This window comes from Pteronotus mesoamericanus, unplaced genomic scaffold, assembly GCF_021234165.1.
Source record: "Pteronotus mesoamericanus isolate MK-2021 breed Mesoamerican mustached bat unplaced genomic scaffold, CSHL_Meso_final contig_173, whole genome shotgun sequence".
In the NCBI taxonomy this organism is placed as follows: Eukaryota; Metazoa; Chordata; class Mammalia; order Chiroptera; family Mormoopidae; genus Pteronotus; species Pteronotus mesoamericanus.
Genome location: NW_026555072.1, coordinates 2769424 through 2789608, shown reverse-complemented (window position 1 = coordinate 2789608; position 20185 = coordinate 2769424). Strand labels below are relative to the sequence as shown.

General features: G+C 39.7%; 1 protein-coding gene across 1 annotated transcript in view; it reads left to right on the top strand.

The window, feature by feature from the left end:
• Positions 1-16665, top strand: part of JADE3 (jade family PHD finger 3) — a 151450-nt gene extending 134785 nt beyond the window's left edge. Inside the window, exons 9-12 of the mRNA XM_054566506.1 lie at positions 935-1051; positions 11292-11762; positions 13256-13373; positions 15406-16665. Of these exons, the coding sequence (XP_054422481.1) occupies positions 935-1051; positions 11292-11762; positions 13256-13373; positions 15406-16310 (1611 nt within the window). The 3' untranslated portion in view covers positions 16311-16665. The remainder of the gene's footprint in view (positions 1-934; positions 1052-11291; positions 11763-13255; positions 13374-15405) is intronic.
• Positions 16666-20185: the final 3520 nt, after the last annotated feature.

Here is a 20185-nt window from a genome sequence, read left to right as displayed (position 1 = left end):
AAAAGAAGCCTTCTCACCTATTGACATTCTCTTTGGTCTCTAGTACTTGGTTTTCAGTACCTTTTGAGCCGTTCAGGACCTCTTTGATCTTCTTACTGTTGGTTTCTTGATGGGGGCAGAACTTGTACTGGTTTAACCATCCTTGTTCAACAGTCTTTCACTTTTTAAAGTTGTGACTCTCTTAGATACTATGTACATATTTGAATTTTTGAAAAAAGAGGAAGAAAGAGAAAATACTTTATTACCAGAGTTTACTTCACCTCTTATTTTTCATATGGAAAAAAATTTTTCATCTTTTTAAAAACATCCATTTCCTTTCAGCACTCTCCCAAAGACCAATTTCACTTTGAAGCTATTTTGACTGAGAGAGTAAAGTAAGCTGATGATAGATATGTGTTTTTAAAGACTTTATTATCCTTATCCTTTCTATTTATGAGCTGCAATCTCTTCATTATACAAATTGCTGCTACCTTCCAACAATATCATGCTTCTTTGTAAACTGAACTTAAAGGATTGCTGTTGCCTTTGTTTTTCATCCTTAGTTAATTAAAGAGAAGAAAAAGCAAGGCAGATGGCACCATCTCTAACATGATGGGTGCTAGATTTTGTGAATTTTAATTCATTTCCTTAGTAGCTTTCTTTGTTTCTTAAGTGAAGTGTAGATATCTTCAATTCATTAAGATAATTGTGCCTAGTCTTCACTCTCTCTCTTTCATCCTATATATTAATCATTTACATTACTGAAAATAATTAAAGATCTGAGCAGTAGCTAGAGACAAGTTTTACTTATTCTTGGTTCCATAATAACCTTAAGAGACATGGCTCACCTCATTGTGGTGGTGTTCTGAGTTTCATTTAACTTCATTTATGGTTTGTGAAAGGTGCTTAGGGAATGCCTTGGTGACTCTGCCTTATGGTGATATTTTATTTGTAGGTCAGCATTGGTTGTCCTGAGAGGATGGAACCAATCACAAAGATCTCCCACATCCCGCCCAGTCGGTGGGCCTTAGTCTGCTACCTGTGCAAAGTGAAGACAGGGGCTTGCATTCAGGTAAGTTCCTATGAGAAGTGGTAGAGTGGACTAACACCACATTGGCCAGACTTGCCCTTCCAGAGAGAGCATCTTGTTAACTGAGAGGTTACTCAGGAGGTTTCCCACTCACTTCCAGGGCTCTGCCATTTTACAGACCATTTCTGGAACCTTTTTTTTTTTTTTTCTTTTGGCCGCGGGGGGATGTTGCCTCTGAACCCTTCAGCTTATTCTTTTCAGTTTCCATAGGGGTAGTTAATTTCCATCCTTTGCTGTCAGATTTGATGGATTGGGTGAGTTTTGAAGTTAAATGACATAATACTGGGTGGAAACAAGCCAACACTCTAAAACAACCAGACCTGTGTTCTTGTTTAGCTTACCCACTGACTATGGATAGATTTCGCTTTCCTGTTGCTGGACGAAGTGCAACTCATTTTGGTAGGGAAATGTGCCTCTGAATGAATAAATTCGATCTGAAAGTCATTCTCATAGGCACACTTGTTGCATATGGCAGTTAGTGCAAGTAAACTTTTCTGAGACATCTGGAGCACAGGAATTCAGCTGCTTAAAGTAATAGTAGCTGGTACACCTAATAGCAGCATTTAGGGGGTGGTAGATGGGACTGAGAGGAAAGGGGCAAGTTATCTCCAGCAAAAGCAGAAGGATTGATCCTTCCACTCTGTGACCTTCTGCATAGAAGCTGCAGGCTGATTGGAGTTAGGTTTGTCTATTGACCTTTCACAGAAAAGGAGCCATATGATATCATAGCTTATGGACAGTGGCTCTAGGTGTTTCATGAGGTTCCTTGCTGTCTGGCTCATCTTGCAGATTTCTTGCTCCACATCTGGGATCAGCTACTCCTCCAAGTAATGCTGGTTCTTTTACTGGGAAATGGTATTTAACAGCCACAATCTGGACACCAAGGGACCTTTTAATTTTTTAAATTCATTTACACATCTGACACAATGAGATAGTTTGCCTTGCTTTCTTTAACTTTTTCCTACTGATTTCATTTATTTTAACTACAGCACTTGAGTGATTATAAAGGAAAACTATTCCCACAGGATCTGCCACCTTAACATATTGCCTGTTTATATTTTTCTAAGCTCTTAGTTGCTCCCCATATGTGAGCCCCTTGAGGGCCAAGGTTGTGCATCATTCTTCTGTGAATTTCCCCTAGTATGATGGAAAGTGCCTGCCCATTGTCAGTGCTCAGTGTTTATTGTATATATGTATTGTATCATAGATTAGTTTGTAACATGCATTCTCACCACTAAAAAATAAAATTTCTCCATGTTTTCATAATTATTTAGTCATTCTGTAATAGCACATTGAATTTATATTTATTGATTAACTTACTTTTCTTGTTGCAGTACCTGCATTTTCCCCTTATTTTTGCTGTCTTAAAAGATGATCTTTTTTTACAACAATTTAGTAACTGGCAGCATGACTATGGTGAGAGAAAATACAGCCTTTGACCTTAGCAGACCTGAGTTTGCATTACAGCCCCACATTACCATATTCTACCCTCTGTTACAGTTATTTATCTGTGTTTTATCTTTCCTAGTAGACTGTAAGCTCAGACTGTTTCATCCTTAGATCCCCCACATCCATGACATGGCATACAGACAATAAATATTAGAATAACCTTCTGGAGTAGGTTTTTCATTCTCAGGGCCATGATTCTTATTTTTATTATACTTAGAGTTTAGAGTCTGTATTTTTTGAAGATCTTAAAAAATTAAGATTCTTAAATTTTTTATTATAAGGAATTAAATTTATTCAACAAATATTTGATTGCCTAATTGTATGCCAGGCACTCACTGTTAGGCACTTTGGATTTATCAGTGAACCAACAAAGAACCTTGCATCATGGAACTTATATTTTAGTTGGGAGAAATAGATAATATACAACAGATACTAAACAGCACATTAGAAGTTGGGAAGTGCTATGAAAAGGAAATATATGGAGTATTGTAAGCAGATCGGGAGTGTGGGGCAGGGAGCATGCATTGCAAGTTTAAATAGAGTGGTTGGAGTTAAGACTCGTTGTAAAGATAACGTGAGCAAAGACTTGAAGGTGAGAGAAAATAATGCAGATATTTGGGCTAAAAATATTTCGGGCAGAGGGATCAGCCAAAACAAAGCCCCTGAGGTGGTAGTGTATGTAGCCTCTTTGAGTGACAGAAAGAAACCAATGAGGCTGGAATGGAGTGTGTGGGAAGAGAAGAGCAGAGAGATTACATGGGAACTTGATTGGTTGGGGCAGGAGTTGGCAATTTTTTTGCTATAAATGGCCAGACAGTAAATATTGCAGGTCACACAATCTCTGTCACAACTATTCATTTCTGCCTGTAGGGTTTTCCAGGGCCCATATGAGATCTTTTGATTTTACTCTGAGTTTAACCTGGGAAAGCAGAGTTGAGGGGCGGGGGTGGGAATTGGCAGGTTTTGAGCAGACAGGTGACATGATTTGATTTATGTTTCTAAGGGATCATTATGTGGAATGGTTTGATGTCTAAGATTTGCTTCAAAATAATCTGGAGGACAGGGTAGTATGGGGGTTAAAAATAAAACAAGGTTGATCATAACACTAATAATTATTGAAGCTGGGTGATGGTTATATGGGATTTATTATAATATTCTCTATGCTATTATATAGGTTTTTAAATTTCCACAGTAAAAGGTTAAAGCAAAAATGGGCACTCTGGCTGCTGTCTTTAGACTGTGAGAAAGGAAGGTTAGAAACAGGAAAAGCAATTAGGAGACTATTAAGATAATCTGTGAGAGGTGGTGGTGACTTTGACCAGAGTGATAGCCCTTAAGATGTTGAAAAATGGTTGGATTGTGGATGAATGTTGAAGGTAAAGGCAACAGGATTTACTGGATCAGATATGATGTGTTAGAGAAAGATAAGAATTGGGTGTGCCTCTAGGTTTTTTGGTCCAAACAGTGGGAAGGATGAGGTTGCTATGAATCTGTAGGTTTAGAACAGATTAAGGGGGAAAGATAACAAGTTCAGTTTTAGACATTTAAGTTTGAGGTGTCTATTACATATCCTAGTAGAAATGTTGAACTGGCAGTTGTCTTTGTGATTTCGGAATTTGGCGGGGGTGGGGGGTTAGGATTAAAGACATATACGTGGGAGTCGTTGGCATATAGATAGTTTTCACCTGGATCCATGGAGCAAGCGTTGATAGATCAGTACCAAGCACTTGGCCTTGAAGCATTCCAGCATTAAGAAGTCAAAGAGTAGGAAGAACTAGCAGAAGAAACTGGAGAGAGCTGCCAGGGAGACAAGAAGAAAACCAAGAACCTGTAGTAGCCTTACATGTAGCCTTACAATCCACATGTAAGTAGACTCATGCAGTTCATATCCTTTGTTGTTCAGGGGTCAGCTGTACAGTAATTCAGTAACGGTCAAGTTTTGCTGTCATCATTGTTCTATGGAGGTTAATTTAATGGTCTTTATGTTTAGTAACATAATTTGGGGTTCTTTGCTTTATAAACTGTTTGTGGAAATTTCTTAATTGTCTTTGAATTGGTTTTATTCTGCTTGTCCTCCACCAGTGGAAATAACTGCCATCTCTCCTCTTCTTTTAATTTCAGAACATTCACTGGGCAAGAATTCAATCTAAGACTGCTGGGTTTGGGGTCTAGACTAGCTAATATTTACAGCTTCCATATCTGGGAGTTAGATCCTTTCTCAGGAACATGAAGGCTTCTGATAATACTGGAACAGATTCTAAATACTGGGTTCAAATCAGATACCCAGACATCTCTGAGTTTTGCCTAGACCTTGGATACAGTCTAACTGCCAGCTTTCAAGAATTCCTGTTGGGCTCCTATATATCTTATGTGTAAGGCCCATTCAGCCTAGATCCAGATGCTTTAGGCATTCCCTGAGAAGAAAGAAAGAACAGTGGTTAAGAATATAGCCTTTTGGCCCTGGCTGGATAGCTCAGTTGGCTACTGTCACCCCAATACACCAAGATTGCAGGTTCTATCCCTGGTCAGGGCACATATAAGAGTCGATCAATGAATGCATAAGTAAGTGGAACAACAAATAAGTGTTTCTCTCTGCTTTCTCTCTCTCTCTCTCTCTCTCTCTCTCTCTCCCTCCCCCCCTCCCTCCCTCCCTCCCTCTCTCTCTCTCTCTCTCTCTCTGTCCCCACGCTCTTTCTCTTTCTCTATCTCTGAAATCAATTTTTGAAAAGAATATGGCCTTTGGAGCCAGATTCCTGGAGTTCAAATCCTGGTTCCACCTCTTGCTTGTTATGTAGTCTTGAGAAAGTTATCCACCATATCTATACCTCAGTTTCCACATCTATAAATAGAGATGATAATAGTGCCTACTTTTAGGGTGGTAAAGAGCTTAACACAGTGCCTAACAGGTAGCAAATACTCAGTAAATGTTAGCGGTACTAGTAGTTGTTGTTATTATTTATATTATTATTCCCTGAAGTCTATCTGCTTTTGCTGATGGAAAGCCCTAGTGTTCATCTAGCCAAACTTAATTGAATCATCAAACATTTGAGGTGCCCCTTTTGACAGTAGAGGGATATGGGCATGTGTGAAATCACATGCAAGTATATTGAAGTCAGGATAAATCAGTGGGCCACCATGAGTTTACCATTAGGCTAATAAGAGTTCGACTATGAGGGAAGTGACTTTCTTTTAAAAAAGAAGTGAAAATTTTCAACAGGTGAGGAAGTACAAGATGCAAGTACATCTACTCAATGACTGTTAAAGGTGGCTCTAGTAGAGAAGAAAATTAAATGTTGAGATTAAAGAACACATGAAATACTGAATCAAAAGGCAGTTCCATTTTTAGTTTTTTGAGGAAATTCCATACGGTTTTCCACAGTGGCTACACCAGTCTGCATTCCCACCAACAGTGTACTAAGGTTCCCTTTTCTCCACAGCCTTGCCAGCACTTGTTGTTTGTTGATTTGTTTATGATGGCCATTCTGACCAGTGTGAAGTGGTATCTCATAGTGGCTTTAATTTGCATATCTCTGATAGCTAGTGATGTTGAGCATTCTTTCATATGATCCAGTGATTCCACTGCTGGGATTATACCTTAAGAATGCTGAAACACCAATTCAAAAGAACCTATGCACCCCAGTGTTCATAGTAGTGTTATTTACAATAGCCAAGTGCTGGAAACAGCCCAAGTGCCCATCAGTAAATGACTGGATCAAAAAACTGTGGTACAGTTACACAATGGAATACTACTCAGCAGAAAGAAAGAAAGAAGGAACTCCTACCCTTTGTGACAGCATGGATGGAACTGGAGAGAGTATTATGCTAAGTGAAATAAGCCAGGCAGTTGAAAGACAAATACCATATAATCTCACCTATAAGTGGAACCTAATCAACAAAACAGACAAGTGAGCACAATATAACCAGAGACATGGAACTAAAGAACAAACTAACAGTGACCAGAGGGGAGGGAGGAGAGGGATAGGGGGAAAGAAGGGGAAAATTCAAGTCAAAGAATATGTATAACGGACCCAGGGGCATGAACAATGGAGTGGGGATTGACTGTGGGGGTGGGGTGGGGGATGGGCAGAACAGGGAAGAGTAGTGAGGGGAAGGGGTCAACTGTAATTGAACAATTAAAAAAAGAGTACCCAAAATAAAACCAAGAAGAAAAGCACTTTGATTATATATTTAAATACATATATTTATATATTTTTCCAAATTTTGTCAATGTAAATTGTTTTTGTCCTAAGGCATTTCTTAGTCCCTGCCTTCAGAAGTTTATGGTTTGTTAAGGAAGGCCAGATACAAACATGGGAAAAGTTAAACAGCAGTGAAGTGACATCTCACCTCAGACCTCAAAAACCCTTAAGGATGAAAGATCAGAAGCACTGGTGACTATTGTTGGTGCTAGTGGTTAAGTAAACAATGGCTGGAGTAGGTTTTATAGGGTGGCTTGAGCCATTCATAACATTGTTTCAGTGACCAAGTTTTGAGAAAATTGCTCTGATATACCCACTTGTCTATTCATGGATTATTGGGGATTAAGGACAAAAACATCTGAGGATATATGCACCAGGCCCTTGGTTTTCCAGGCAGGTATCATCTGTTTTTGAGGAAAACACATTATTTTCTTTTTTTTTTTGCGGGGGGGGGTGACAAAATACTTCTTTAAAAAGACAAGAAGCACCTTAATTCCTAAATCAGTCTCTGGTGTCCTTTTTCAAGATTTTTATTCCAACCTGTCTGATCCAATTCTCATCTCACAGAAATTCCCCTCACATTTCCCTCTAATGAAAGTATTTTAAAAAGTTGTTTCCCATCTTTAATTTCTGAGGACTATGTAGAAAAGTATTCCATTACCCCCTTTAAAAGTAAATGAACCACAATGAGGTACCACTTCATACTCACTAGGGTGGTGATACTCAAGAAATCAAACAATAACAATTATTGGCAAGAATGTGGAGAATTAGGACCCTCATGCATTGTTGAAAAGAATATAAAATGTGTCCTGACTGGTGTGGCTTAGTTTGTTGTTCTGCAAGGTGAAAGGTCACCAGTTTAATTCTCAGTTAGGGCACATGCCGGAGTTGTGTGTTCAGTCCCCGGTCGGGGCACATGCAAGAGGCAACTGATTGATGTTTCTCTCCATTTCTTCCTCCATTGCCCTCTCTCTAAAAATAAATAAAATGTTTTTTAAAAAAAAGAATGTGAAATGTGCAGCCACTGTGGAAGAGTCTGGAAGTTCCTTAAAAGGTTAGATGTAGAGTTACCCTATGGCCCAGCAGTTCTACTGATAAGAATATACCTGCAGTTCAAGGCCCCAAGACTATCCTCAGGTTCAGTAATTCACTAGAACTAAGAAAAGGCATTACACTCATGGTTACAGTCTGTTAGAGTGAAAGGATACACATTAAAATCAAAAGGAAGAGGTATATAGGGCAGGGTCCAGGAGAGACTAAGCATGGACCTTGTAGTTGCTCTTTCCAAGTAGAATCTTGTGGACAGTGCTTATTTCTCCTAGCAGTGATGTATGGTAATACACACAGAGTATTGGCAACCAGGGAAGCTCACTCTTGATGTTCAGAGATTAGGAGTTGGTCAAGTAGACATGGTTTACCACCCACATGTTCCCTCCAGAGATCAGGCTGATATCACATGGCCCCAGTGCCTCCACCATAAATCACATCGTTAGCTTACACTATCTGACATGGCTCAAAGCCCCTAGGTAAACAAAGACACACTTAGGCAGGACACTCCAAGGGTTTAGACATTACCTCTCAGGAGGTAGGGGCAAAATATCAAATATTTCTTTGGGCAAGGTTAATTCTTCACTGCACATTACCAAAGGAAAATGAATAAGTATGCCCACACAAAAACTTGTGCACAAATGTTAATAACAACATTATTTCAAGATAGCCAAAAAGTAAAAACAACCCAAATGACCATCAACTGATGAATTAATAGATAAATGTGGTATATCCCTACAATAGAATATTATTTGGTCATAGTTTTAAAAGAATGAAACTACGATACATGTTACAACATGAATGAACCTTGAAAACATGCTAAGTGAAAGAAGCCAGATACAAACAGCTACATATTGTATGATTCTGCTTATAAGAAATTGCCAGAAGAGCCCTGGCTGGTGTGGCTCAGTGGATAGAGTACTGGCCTGTGAATCAAAGGGTCACCGGTTCAGTTCCCAGTCAAGGCGCATGCCCAGGTTGCCAGTTGGGTCTCCAGTGGGGGGCGCGTGCGAAGCAACCGCACATTGATGTTTCTCTCCCTCCCTTCGCTCTCTCTAAAAATAAGAGAGAGAGAGAGAGAGAGAGAGAGAGAGAGAGAGAGAGAGAGAAAGGGGGAAAGAAAGAAATTCCCAAAAGAGACTTACCTATGAAGACTCAAAGTAGATAAGCGGTTACGCATGGCTGGGGCTAGAAACAGGGAGTGACTGCATTCAGGCACAAGATTTATTTTTTGGGGGGGGGTATTGAAAATACTGGAATTACATAGTGGTAGTGGTTGTACAAGTCTGTAAACATACTGCAAACCATTGAAATGTATGCTTAAAATTGGTGAGTTTTATGATAAGTAAATTATATCTCAATAAAGCTGGGGGGTTTTTCCCCCTTAGCCAAGGACATTTTTTCATTTCTTTTAGAGAGACAAGAAGGGAGAGGGAGAGAAAGAAATGTTGATTGGTTTCCTCCTGTTCGTGCCCAGGCTGGGGATCATACGCACCCAGACTCGGGATGGTACACACCCAGACCAGAGATCATATGCACCCTGACAAGGAGTTGAACCTACAGCCTTTCAGTTACAGGATCACACTCCAACCAACTAAGCCACACCAGCCAGGGCAAGCTGTTTTTTGTTAATGGATATAATATTTCTCCTATCACTCTAAGTAGTTTCAGTAGAAAGAAATGAGACGTATACAAAAGCATTTTGTTTAATAGGATGTACCAAATACCTTTTTTGGGGGGGGATTAAATAGGTTTTTGACTGGCATCAAAACTTGGTTGTCATTCCTCATTTACCACCAAAATATATAGACCTCCAGCTATATAAATATCATAGAATTGCCTTTTTTGTGAAACTAAATGGATTTTATGGCAGTTTCTTAGACATTCAATTTTTAATCTTAATCTTAAGTACCCAATTATTATTTGTGTATTATATTTCATTTTGAGTAGTTTACATTTATGTCTCTACAGTCTATAAATTTGACCTGAGAGAGATTATCTGTTTTTAGCTTCCCATTAATAGTAGTTTTATGTCACACATTCACCCCCTTGAATAAAAAACAATCCTTTTGCTCTTTTCCTGTATTTTATTAGTTATTAAACAGCAAAAGAACATTATGCCCAGTGCTTTTAGTATTTTGCTACAGAATGCCTTTTCCTTGTTTTTTAAATGACTAGCTAGTTTCTGAGCCAAGTGATGAGAAAAGGTACCCAGAAAAAAGTACATTTTGGGCTTTCATCATCCTCATTTTCGTGAGGCTTGTATTTCATTTTCGTGAGGCTTGTATTTCATTTTCAGATACGTGGAAACAGATTTCAGTGTAATGTAACAGGCTTTTCCAGCAGAGCTGTCCCACACTGGGCTGGGTTGTCTTGGAAATGAAGTTAAGTGGCTGATTACCACTTAATTGAAAAGTGGAAGGAGATTGGAGGGGAGGCAGTGAGGTAGAAAATCAGGTACTCTGAAGAGACTATAAGCAATAATAAATGTGATGCTGGATGAGATGATCTTAGAATTATATTCCATCCCTGGGACTCTTTATTCTGTGAAATTAGTTTAAATGGAATCTGTGCCATTAAAGCTTTGATGGTTGCCAGTAATCTCTTAGATGTTGAATTTCTCAGTCTACTGAAGCGGAGGAATGCAGCAATCATGGGTCAGATTCTCCATGCTGTCTCCCTATGAATCCTCAGTGTGTGCTACACAGTGTCACTTAACAAATGTGTTGCATCTGGGAATGGCAAAATATTATAAACTTAATTTCAGATTGTGTTTAACCATACTGTCTAATAGAACTTTCTGCAGTGATGGAAATCTGGACTTTCCAGTATTATTGGAATATGACTAGCATGACTAAGGAATTGAATTTTTAATTGTGTATGATTTTAATTAATTGAAATGTAAGTAGCTACTTTTGGCTAGTTGGCTACCATGTTGGACAGTAAAGCTCTACAAGAACAATTTCAAGAAGTTAGGTTACTTAGTTATTGGAGCACCTGTGGCCTTTTTAGAACTAGTAGACTTTTATTTTTTTTTTCATTTGTTCAGAAGCATTTCTTTGAGTACCTGCTTGTTCACTAGTTGATAGTAATGCATAATGAATGACACAGCTTCTGTCCTTAAGAGCTATGGTCAGGGATTTGACATTTACTATACTATAGGTACAGTGTGAAAAGTACCATTATATAAGTGTATAATAAGGTAATATGGGAGACACAGAATAAGTACAGCATGACTCTTTATAGGGGCCAAAGAAGACTTCTCAGGCAGACTTAATGCTTGAGCTGAAACCTTAAAGAGGAGTTTGAAATTTTTTGGTTTTCAGTTTTTTGCCTCTGTTTTTGCTGTTTTCTGTAATGGCAGATTTCCTGGGGTACTTGTAACGCCTCTGTCATGACCAATTTTGGACCAACTTTCTCCCTGTCTTTCCTTTGCTTCCTGTGAGTTCTAATTTTAGGCCCAGGGATATAGAGCTGCTCCCTTTCTCCCCAAACCTGCTGCCTTAACGCATCTTTTCTTCCTGCAGTGCTCGGTGAAAAGCTGCACCACTGCCTTCCATGTCACCTGTGCCTTTGAGCACAGCCTAGAGATGAAGACCATCCTTGATGAGGGGGATGAAGTAAAGTTTAAGTCATTCTGCCTCAAGCACTGCCAAAGCAGACAGAAACTCGGGGAGGCCGAATACCCCCTACACAGGTCTGCAGAGCAAAGCCAGGCCAAAAGCGAGAAGACTAGCCTGCGGGCACAGAAGCTTCGGGAACTGGAAGAGGAGTTCTATACCCTGGTCAGTGTGGAGGATGTGGCCATAGAGCTCAGGCTGCCCAAACTAACTGTGGACTTTATCTATAACTACTGGAAACTGAAACGGAAAAGTAACTTCAATAAGCCATTATTTCCTCCAAAGGAGGATGAAGAAAAAGGCCTAGTGCAGCCAAAAGTAGAAAGTATTCACACTCGCATGAGAATGTTTATGCATCTACGGCAAGACCTAGAGCGGGTAAGGTGAACAGCTGTGACTAGTGTGTAGGTCTCAGTCTGCATAAAAATGGAGGTCCCACTTCCATATTTTTTAAGGTCAGCTCAATTATAGTGTGGGTTTCTGTATCCTTATATTCTGATTTCATTGTGACCCCAGACATTGGACTCTAAATTTTGGCAGGTGCATTCAGGGAATTGGAGAGGCCTCACTTATATCCTCTATGAACTTAAATATGAAATAAATTCTTATCTGGTCTACTTTTTATTCACCAATGAGCCTAAATTGGCTCATTTATATTTTACTGACACACTTGTGAAGACTGCAGGTTGAATATAGAATGAATTTTGTTCAGGAAAGCACTACATCAGAATTTCTCAAACTCAGCATTACTGACATTTGTGCTGAATAGTTATTTGTTGCAGGAGCCTCTCCTTTGTTGTAGAAGACGCTGTAAGATATTTAGTAGCATCACTGCTCCCTACCCACTAGATGATAGTAGCAACTCCCCACCCCCCATACCCAGTTGTGACAACCAAAAAAGTTTCCAGATTAGCAAATGCCCCCTGGGGATTGAATTTGTCTTTAGTTGAAAGCTTCTGCACCAGATAATCCCATTTAAGTGCGTGCGCTTAACCACACACACCACCCCCCCACCACCACCATCCACCTCCACCCCCAGCTGTCTACTAGATTGGTACTTACAGGGCTTCAAACATGTTAGACTCTGTGTTTACCCTAGAGAATTTTATAATCAAGTATAATTATAGAGATAGCTTGGTTTTTTCTCTGCTACCAGAATTTGGAAGGAAACTAATAGGGTTAGCTCACTTTTAAATTTTAACTCACATATATAGCACTTATTAGGCAGTAGAACTGTTCTTAGCATTTTATAAATATTAACTCATTTAATCCTAACATGCCTATGAAGAAAGTTCTATTATTATCCCTTCTTACAGATGAATAAATCAGGGTACAGAAAGATTGGGTAATTTGTCCAGGTGGGAGTATGAGAGAATGAGGATTCCACCCTTGGAGCTGTGGAGACTTGGCTGAGCTTGAAAGAGTGGGCAAAAAGCCATTTCCAGTCTTCCGGCAGACTTTTATCCTGCTAGCCCAGCACTCATTAGAAAATTGTGCTGGATCCAGCATTGCCATCATTTACTCCAGCACCTAAAATGAAAGCTGAAATGTTAAATCATCATTTGGTCTTCTCAGCCTGGTTGTGCAGATAAATATTGAGCCCAGGACGCCATCGGGAGAGTAGGCTTCTGGAGGTGGCTTGGAGCATTTTGCTTGTGCTGCTGATTGACATGGGAATCATGATCCCATAACTGGTCATGCTGTGTGAATTCCTATGGAGTGGCTTTCATGCAGCTTTTGGGTTCCATCTTTTTTTCTCCACCCAGCGCCACCCCACCTGACTTTAGTTGTCTAAATTGTAGCTAAACAATTTTAATTGTCAGATTTGCATAACATGACAAAAACTTCTTTGCTGGGGGTTGGGCTTTCAGGTCCGAAATCTGTGCTACATGATAAGCAGGCGAGAGAAGCTGAAGCTGTCCCAGAACAAACTACAGGAACAGATCTTTGCTTTGCAAGTCAAGCTTCTTAACCAGGAAATGGCTGAAGGTATTCTAGAAAATATATAGATTCTGGTTACGTCCTGTTTTAACTATTTAAATTTTATGTCAATTGCTTCACTTAAAAAATCTTTTAAAATTCTTGTCCAGTATCTCATTTGCTCTAGTCCAACCCTGATACAACATGGCCCATTTAACCATTGACTCATGACACAGGTGGGGGAAATCTCAAGGTGGGGTTGGGGGGGTTGCAGGTCTAGGGCAGGTAATCTAGGTCCCAGGCATATTATGGGTCATTAGTTAGAGCCATGAAATTATTCAATAATCATCAGATTCATTTAGAAATCAAGAGGACAGTATCTAATCTTAGTTTCCAGAAAACATTGCATTCCAGGGTTAGTCATCATAACAGTAGTTTTTGTTAAAACAAATCCTTAGCCAGAGATTGGGAGATCTGGGTTCTTAGCTCCTTCACTCATTCACTAATACAGAGGTGGGCAAAAGTAGGTTTACAGTTGTAAGTATGCAAAAGAGTTTATTCTTCTATTATTCATTAATGTATTATTATTATTATTATTATCATCATCATCATCATTAACCTACTTTTGACCACTGTGTATTTGTTGAGCATCTACTATAGACTAAGAACTGAGCTAGAAGGTAATCAGCGAGACAAAATCCCTGCCTCCAGGATTGCTGCCCATTAGTGAGAGAGAGGTGAGCATAATTACAGCGCCCTAAACATGAGGAGCTTGGATAGAATGATGAGTCATGTTCAGTAACATTTGTAACCTCCCTGTGCCTCATTTAACACAGAAGTTGGTGGCAGAACTTAGGCAACCAGGGGTCACTGAGCCAGGTGTCCCAAACCCAGCTCCTACCAGGGGCCATCCATAGAGCAAGAGAGAGACCCAGAAATGAGGTGTCAGGTAGGCACCAAAGGCTGTGGGGTATTTTTAGTATTATGGGTCACAGCAGAATGGTGTAGCAGGAGCCAGCAGGGCTGCTTAGCTACCAAAGTTCCGTGACAGACATGACAAGAACTAAAAGACGGCAGGGAGGAGCCCCTGAATGCTGTTGGCCTCTAGGCCACATGGCTTCTGATTGGTGGGAGTCAGCCCCATAACTGCATGGGGCATCAGCATGTGGCAGCCTCTGGAAGAGAAGGGGGCTGTGAGTGTTCAACATGAACCCTTAGGGAACAAATTCTGCCCATTGAGGCACCTAATAGCTGCCCTTTCTATATGTCATTTTTGTGAGGCTACGTTAAGATGGTAATAGGCAAAGGTCAAGTCCATATGCAAGGAGAAGTTGTTTGGTAGTGCCCGTTTAATTTCAGAGTACTCAAAATCATAGAAAGAGGAATACCTGTTCTAAATATTACTGTAGAGTGACATAACCAGGTAACTGATTGCCAGTACGCCCCAGGCTAAGCTTATTGCAGGCCATTGGCAGGAATTGCATGATTCTTTTCTGCCAGCTTTGCCACTGCAAAACTGGCCTCATACCTCTGTGATGGTCATTCATGGTGAGGAAATCTTTTTAGGTTAAGGACATAATAATACACAGGAACCACCCACTACCACTTATCTTAATGCCTGGCTAAAACGTATACTTACACACTCTTCACTCACCAAAGCCTGTGCTATGTTCCTGAGGGTTTGTATTGATTTGCCTCAGGAGAGCCAGGAGAGATTGGAGGGTGGGTTCTGAAATGTCTACATTTAAGGCACATCGTAAGTGCTGTGCATACCCACACACATACAGACACAAATAGGGAGACCCTGTCTATGTGTCATTACTAGTGATATTCTTTTCAGAAATGGGGATGTAAGAGGCAGTACACTAGTCTTTCTGATCATTTTACAGACTGTGGGAGGACAGAGGTGAAAAAATTGGGAGCCACACAACAGACACTAATTTAGCTTACTCCAGTTGCTATATACCATGATGTACATACATATCAAAGATAGGTTCTTGTTAAACATTTTAAAGAGTGGGTATATGAACTCACTCTGCCATAAGCACGTATGCTGTTATTTAAATCAGTTGTTAAAATGAATCTTTCTTTTTGACATCAGAACCTCCTTTGTCAAGTGGACCAGATAACTCATCTCAACCACCACCAAGAATTACCTTAAAGTTAAAAATGCCCAGATTAGCCTTGGAAGACTGCCGAAACAGCTCCACAGAGTCTGACCATGGACCCTTTTCTCCTGACAACAACTCCCCTGTTCCCAATACAGGAAGCATGCAAGTGCCTCAGGAATCATTAGAAATGAGAATGAAATCATATCCAAGGCATCCATTAGAGAGCAAGAATAACCGTTTGCTGGCCGGTCTGAGCCTTTCTAGGAGTGAACCAAAGGATCCCAGTCCTGCTCGGTCAACACCATCTCCAGAGTTTTATCAAGGGCAGTCACTGGGAAAACCTCCAGTCCTTCAGGCTGCAGTTCATGGACAGTCCTTAATTGGGAATGGGAAAAGTCAGCCTAACTCCAGGTTTGCCAAATCCAATGGCCTGGAGGGCAGCTGGTCTGGGGATATCAACCCAATAGACAGCTCAAGTGAGATATGTGGCCAGGAGTCCATGCTCAGTTCCCACTTGGCCAGCCAGGGCAGCTTCAGAAAACCTACTGTGGTACACTTCAGCAGGTCCTTTAAGGAGTCCACCAATAGGTGGGGCAGGACCACAGAGGGCCTACAGTGCTGTGGGAAGCAAACCAAGAATGTTAACCCCAGGGAGCAGCTCTGGGGCAAGCAGCTTGTCAGACGTTCTGCAGGGAAAGCTCCATATCAGGAAAACGATGGGTATTGCCCAGATTTGGAGCTGAGTGATTCAGAAGCAGAAAGCGAGGGGAGTAAAGAGAAAGTCAGGGTAAGGAGAGAGTGCTCAGATAGGGAAAATCCTCCTCATGACTCTAGACGGGATTGCCATGGTAAAAGCAAGACATATTCCCTCTCCCACAGTTCAATGCAAAGGTGATTAACAACTTCCAAGAATAACTCAGTATTTCCCTTTGCCTCATATATTGTGGAAAACGCCATACACCAAAAGGATCCTGGCATATGTTGGGGAGGAATTTTGGTGAAAAGAATAAAATGTTTCCACAGTAAATTGGCTTGCAGTTTCTGAACTAGTTTCAAGTCTAGTTTTCACAAGCACATTACAAGAATTGTAGATTGTCCAAAAGTTTTGTTTTTGTTTTTGTTGCCAGAGACTATTGAGAACAGCTGGGCCCAGAGTGTTTGTTCAGTAAATACTTTCAGGGCAGCTTTCCAGTTAACACAATGATGTGCATATATATTAATAATCTTTGCATTATTATGGATTTGCAAGAGACCATGATTATCAGACACTAAAACTACTTATCTTTTGAAGCTACAGCATGTGACTCCTAGAGCTCCTGTCTGTAGGAAGTTTCTAACTCCACTGGTATCTGGAAACCCTCCTCAGGGAAAGACCAGGGACCAAGATCTCAGATACTGTCAAACTCACTACCCTCTTTGCTCTGCACAAGGTTGAGTTCCTTTCAGAGGATCTTAATTTACCAGTTCAATACTACTAATGCTTCTAAGTGTCCAGTGCCTGTTCCTAGACTTGCTTGTTGGGGACGCACTTGTAACTATTTCACCCAGCTAACAAGCATAAAAGGCTAACTTGTGGATAGTGTTTACAAAAGTACTACTTCCAAGGAAAATGCTCTGATTTCTCTCAGTTGTGGGCATTTGTGAAGGATCCCAGAGCCTTTCCCAAAGTAAGACCATTTCTGGGCGATTTGTACCAGGTCAGGGTTTTTGTGTTATTGTTTTCAAATAAGTTTGACTTAAATAAGTTTGGCTGACAGTTTTTGTATACCTGCTTTAATGTTTATAAAAATTTTATTGAGGTATAATTAAAATATAATAAAATGCACAGAGGTTAAGTATTCTTACCTGCTTTAATTTTGAAACAGATTTTTATTGTCAAACAGAATTTGAAAGCATGTGTTTAACACATGGATATAATTTAGCTTTGTACCAACTTTGACTCTGAAGCAATTTTCCAAACAAAAAGGCTGGAGCAGTTTTTCAGAAGTTGCTTATACACTGTTCCCAAACTATCAGCCTTGATTAATTCCTGGGAGGAAGAGAATGATTATATTTGGAGGTGGGATAAACATGTCTGCTTCCCATTTAAAGAAAGGAAAAACATTAGTTTTTATAATGTGAAACCAACTATAATTCTCTGCTCTCTCTTCTTCTTAGCCTTAAGTTAATATTCTCTTTTTTCTAGTTTGGGAAAGTATAGTGGGAATTTTCAGACAAAAGAGGCCGTTTTAGAGTCTTAAAGTTGCTTACTGGTAAAACAGCCCAGCTGCAGTAGATGCCAGTCAGTAAAGGCAAGGGCCCCTTTATATGGGAAACTCAGCAGTTTCCTCTCCCCACTTTTGTTCCTGTAGCCTTGTTAATGGATTTCTTTGCTTTTGTTTTTGCCTCCTGTTCTGAAAACTTCTGTATTTTGCCTATCTTTTGGCCACACCTTCAACATGTTTCCTTTATGCCTACATACTGGTATGAACATGCTCTAGCATGTGGGAGGTATCCTGTATTTTGTTTGAATGGAAAAAGCTACGAATTATCCAAAGGAGAAATAGAATTTCTCCTATTTATGCACTAGGTTTCTGTGCTTTTTTTTTTAAGTTCATCTGGAGTAGATAATTAACGTGACACTTTTAGGACAGTGAAATGATAATGGAGCTGTGTTACAGGCCAGTACAGCAGCCCATGATCCGTCATGCCTTTCAATTATGAGTGAGTGGGAAGAAAAGCAAATACTGAAAAAGTGCTTCAGCCAAAATTCTGTATGTAATGCCATTGGGAGAGTATTGACTAAAATAATTTCAGTCAGGGAAATATAGTTGTAATATTTTTACAGGATTTTCCTAGGCAAATGAAGGAGCCTTCAGTTGTATAAATTTCAATTGCCCCAAAATGTATTTGCTACATTTTGCTGTTGTTTGAAGTATTACCTCTTAACCTTCTTTGTTAATTTTTTTCATTTTGTCTTATATATTCCAATTTTCCAAGATAAACTCAGTCTTTTTTCAAATGTCACCTTTTTACCAATACTTTTTCATTAAATTATGAAAACTGCTAACTACTGTCATTGTGGTAATTTTTTTTTATTTTGGCATATGGGTTTTAGAAAATCTTACATATGTGCTTTTTATATTTAAAAAAAATCTTATTCATGCCCTTACCAGTGTGGTTTATTTGGTTGGCGCATCATCCCATAAACCAAAAGGTCATGGGTTTGATTCTGGTCAGGGCACATACGTAGGTTGCAGGTTTGGTCCCCAGTTGGGGTGCATACAAGAAGCAACCAATCCATGTTTCTCTCTAATGTAGATGTCTCTCTTCCTTGCTCTCCCTCCCCTCCCCTCTCTCTAAAATCAATGTTCATGTCCTTGGTGAGAATGAAAGAAAAAGAAAAAAATCTTAACTCATTAAACAAAACAGATGTTGGGGGGAGGGAGGAGAAGGAGTAATTGAATATTTAGAAGCACAGATTCATGATTAATGTTGATACCAGGGACCAAAGAGAATTCTGAGGACCTGAACTTATCAGAAATCATGGCTTCATTAGGCTGATAAAACCTTAGGATCATCATTTAAAAAATCACCAGGGAAATGGATCACATCTATAGTCTCAAAGTTTGGTAGGTTTAGGTCAAGCAAATACACATCTTTACAATATTCATTCTATTTGGAGTCATGTGAGTATATGAATGTTATAGGGGTCATGTAATATCATGGAGGGACTTCGAGGACATTGTAAACATTTTCATTATGTTTGAGAAATGTACTTTCTAAAGATCATTTGATAAATCAGTAGTGAAAATAGTAAAAATATAAAGTTGTTTCTCTCCTCCTCCTCCCTCACTCCCTCCCCCTCCCATTAAAGTATAACTTTTGATTCAATAAATTGTTAGGTAAAATGCTGGACAACTGATACTACAAATGTACCCTATTACATCCAACTACAGCTTTGGTTTTATACTAATGTCTCTTATTTCCAGTGGGAGATAAACCTTTGCCTTTGCATTGAAGAAATTTTTACACTCAGAAGATGTACAATCCTGGGGTTTTTCCCCTCCAGGACTTTAGAGCGCTCAGCATTGTTTTTAAAAAAGGAAGAATAGGCCAAAATGGAGTCACTTTTGCTAAGCCACATCACCAAAGCAAAAGTTAAGAATTTACCTAATTGCAGTTTCAACCTCTCCCAGATTGTAATTCCCTCCTCAGTAGTTAAGTAATATGCCTGATAAGACCCCCTGCCTTCCCCTAAGGGAAGATGTTCTAGCCAAGAAACAATCCACTTTTTAAACTTCTTAGCCCCACCCTCCTACCTATAAAAAACCTTCTGTTTTGTACAGCTCATCTGAGAGCCCTTTAGTTGACATATGGGTTGCTGTCCAATTCATGAGTTGCTTAATAAAGCCAATTAGATCTTCCAACTTTGTTCTTTTTTAAATATATATTTTATTGATTATGCTATTACAGTTGTCCCATTTTTTTCTCCCCTTTAGTCCCCTCCACCCTGCACTGCCCCACCCCCTCAGCATTCCCCCCCCTCACTTAGTTCATGTCCATGGGTTCTACATACAAGTTCTTTCGCTTCTCCATTTCCTATACTATTCTTAACCTCCCCCTGCCTATTTTGTACCTACTATTTATGCTGCTTATTCCCTGTACCTTTTTTCCCCATTCTTCCCCCTCCCCTCTGTTGTACTCTTCATAGTTTCTGATCTTCTTTTTCTTAGATAAGTCCCTTGAACTTTTCATATAATAAGGGCTTGGTGATGGTGAACTCCTTTA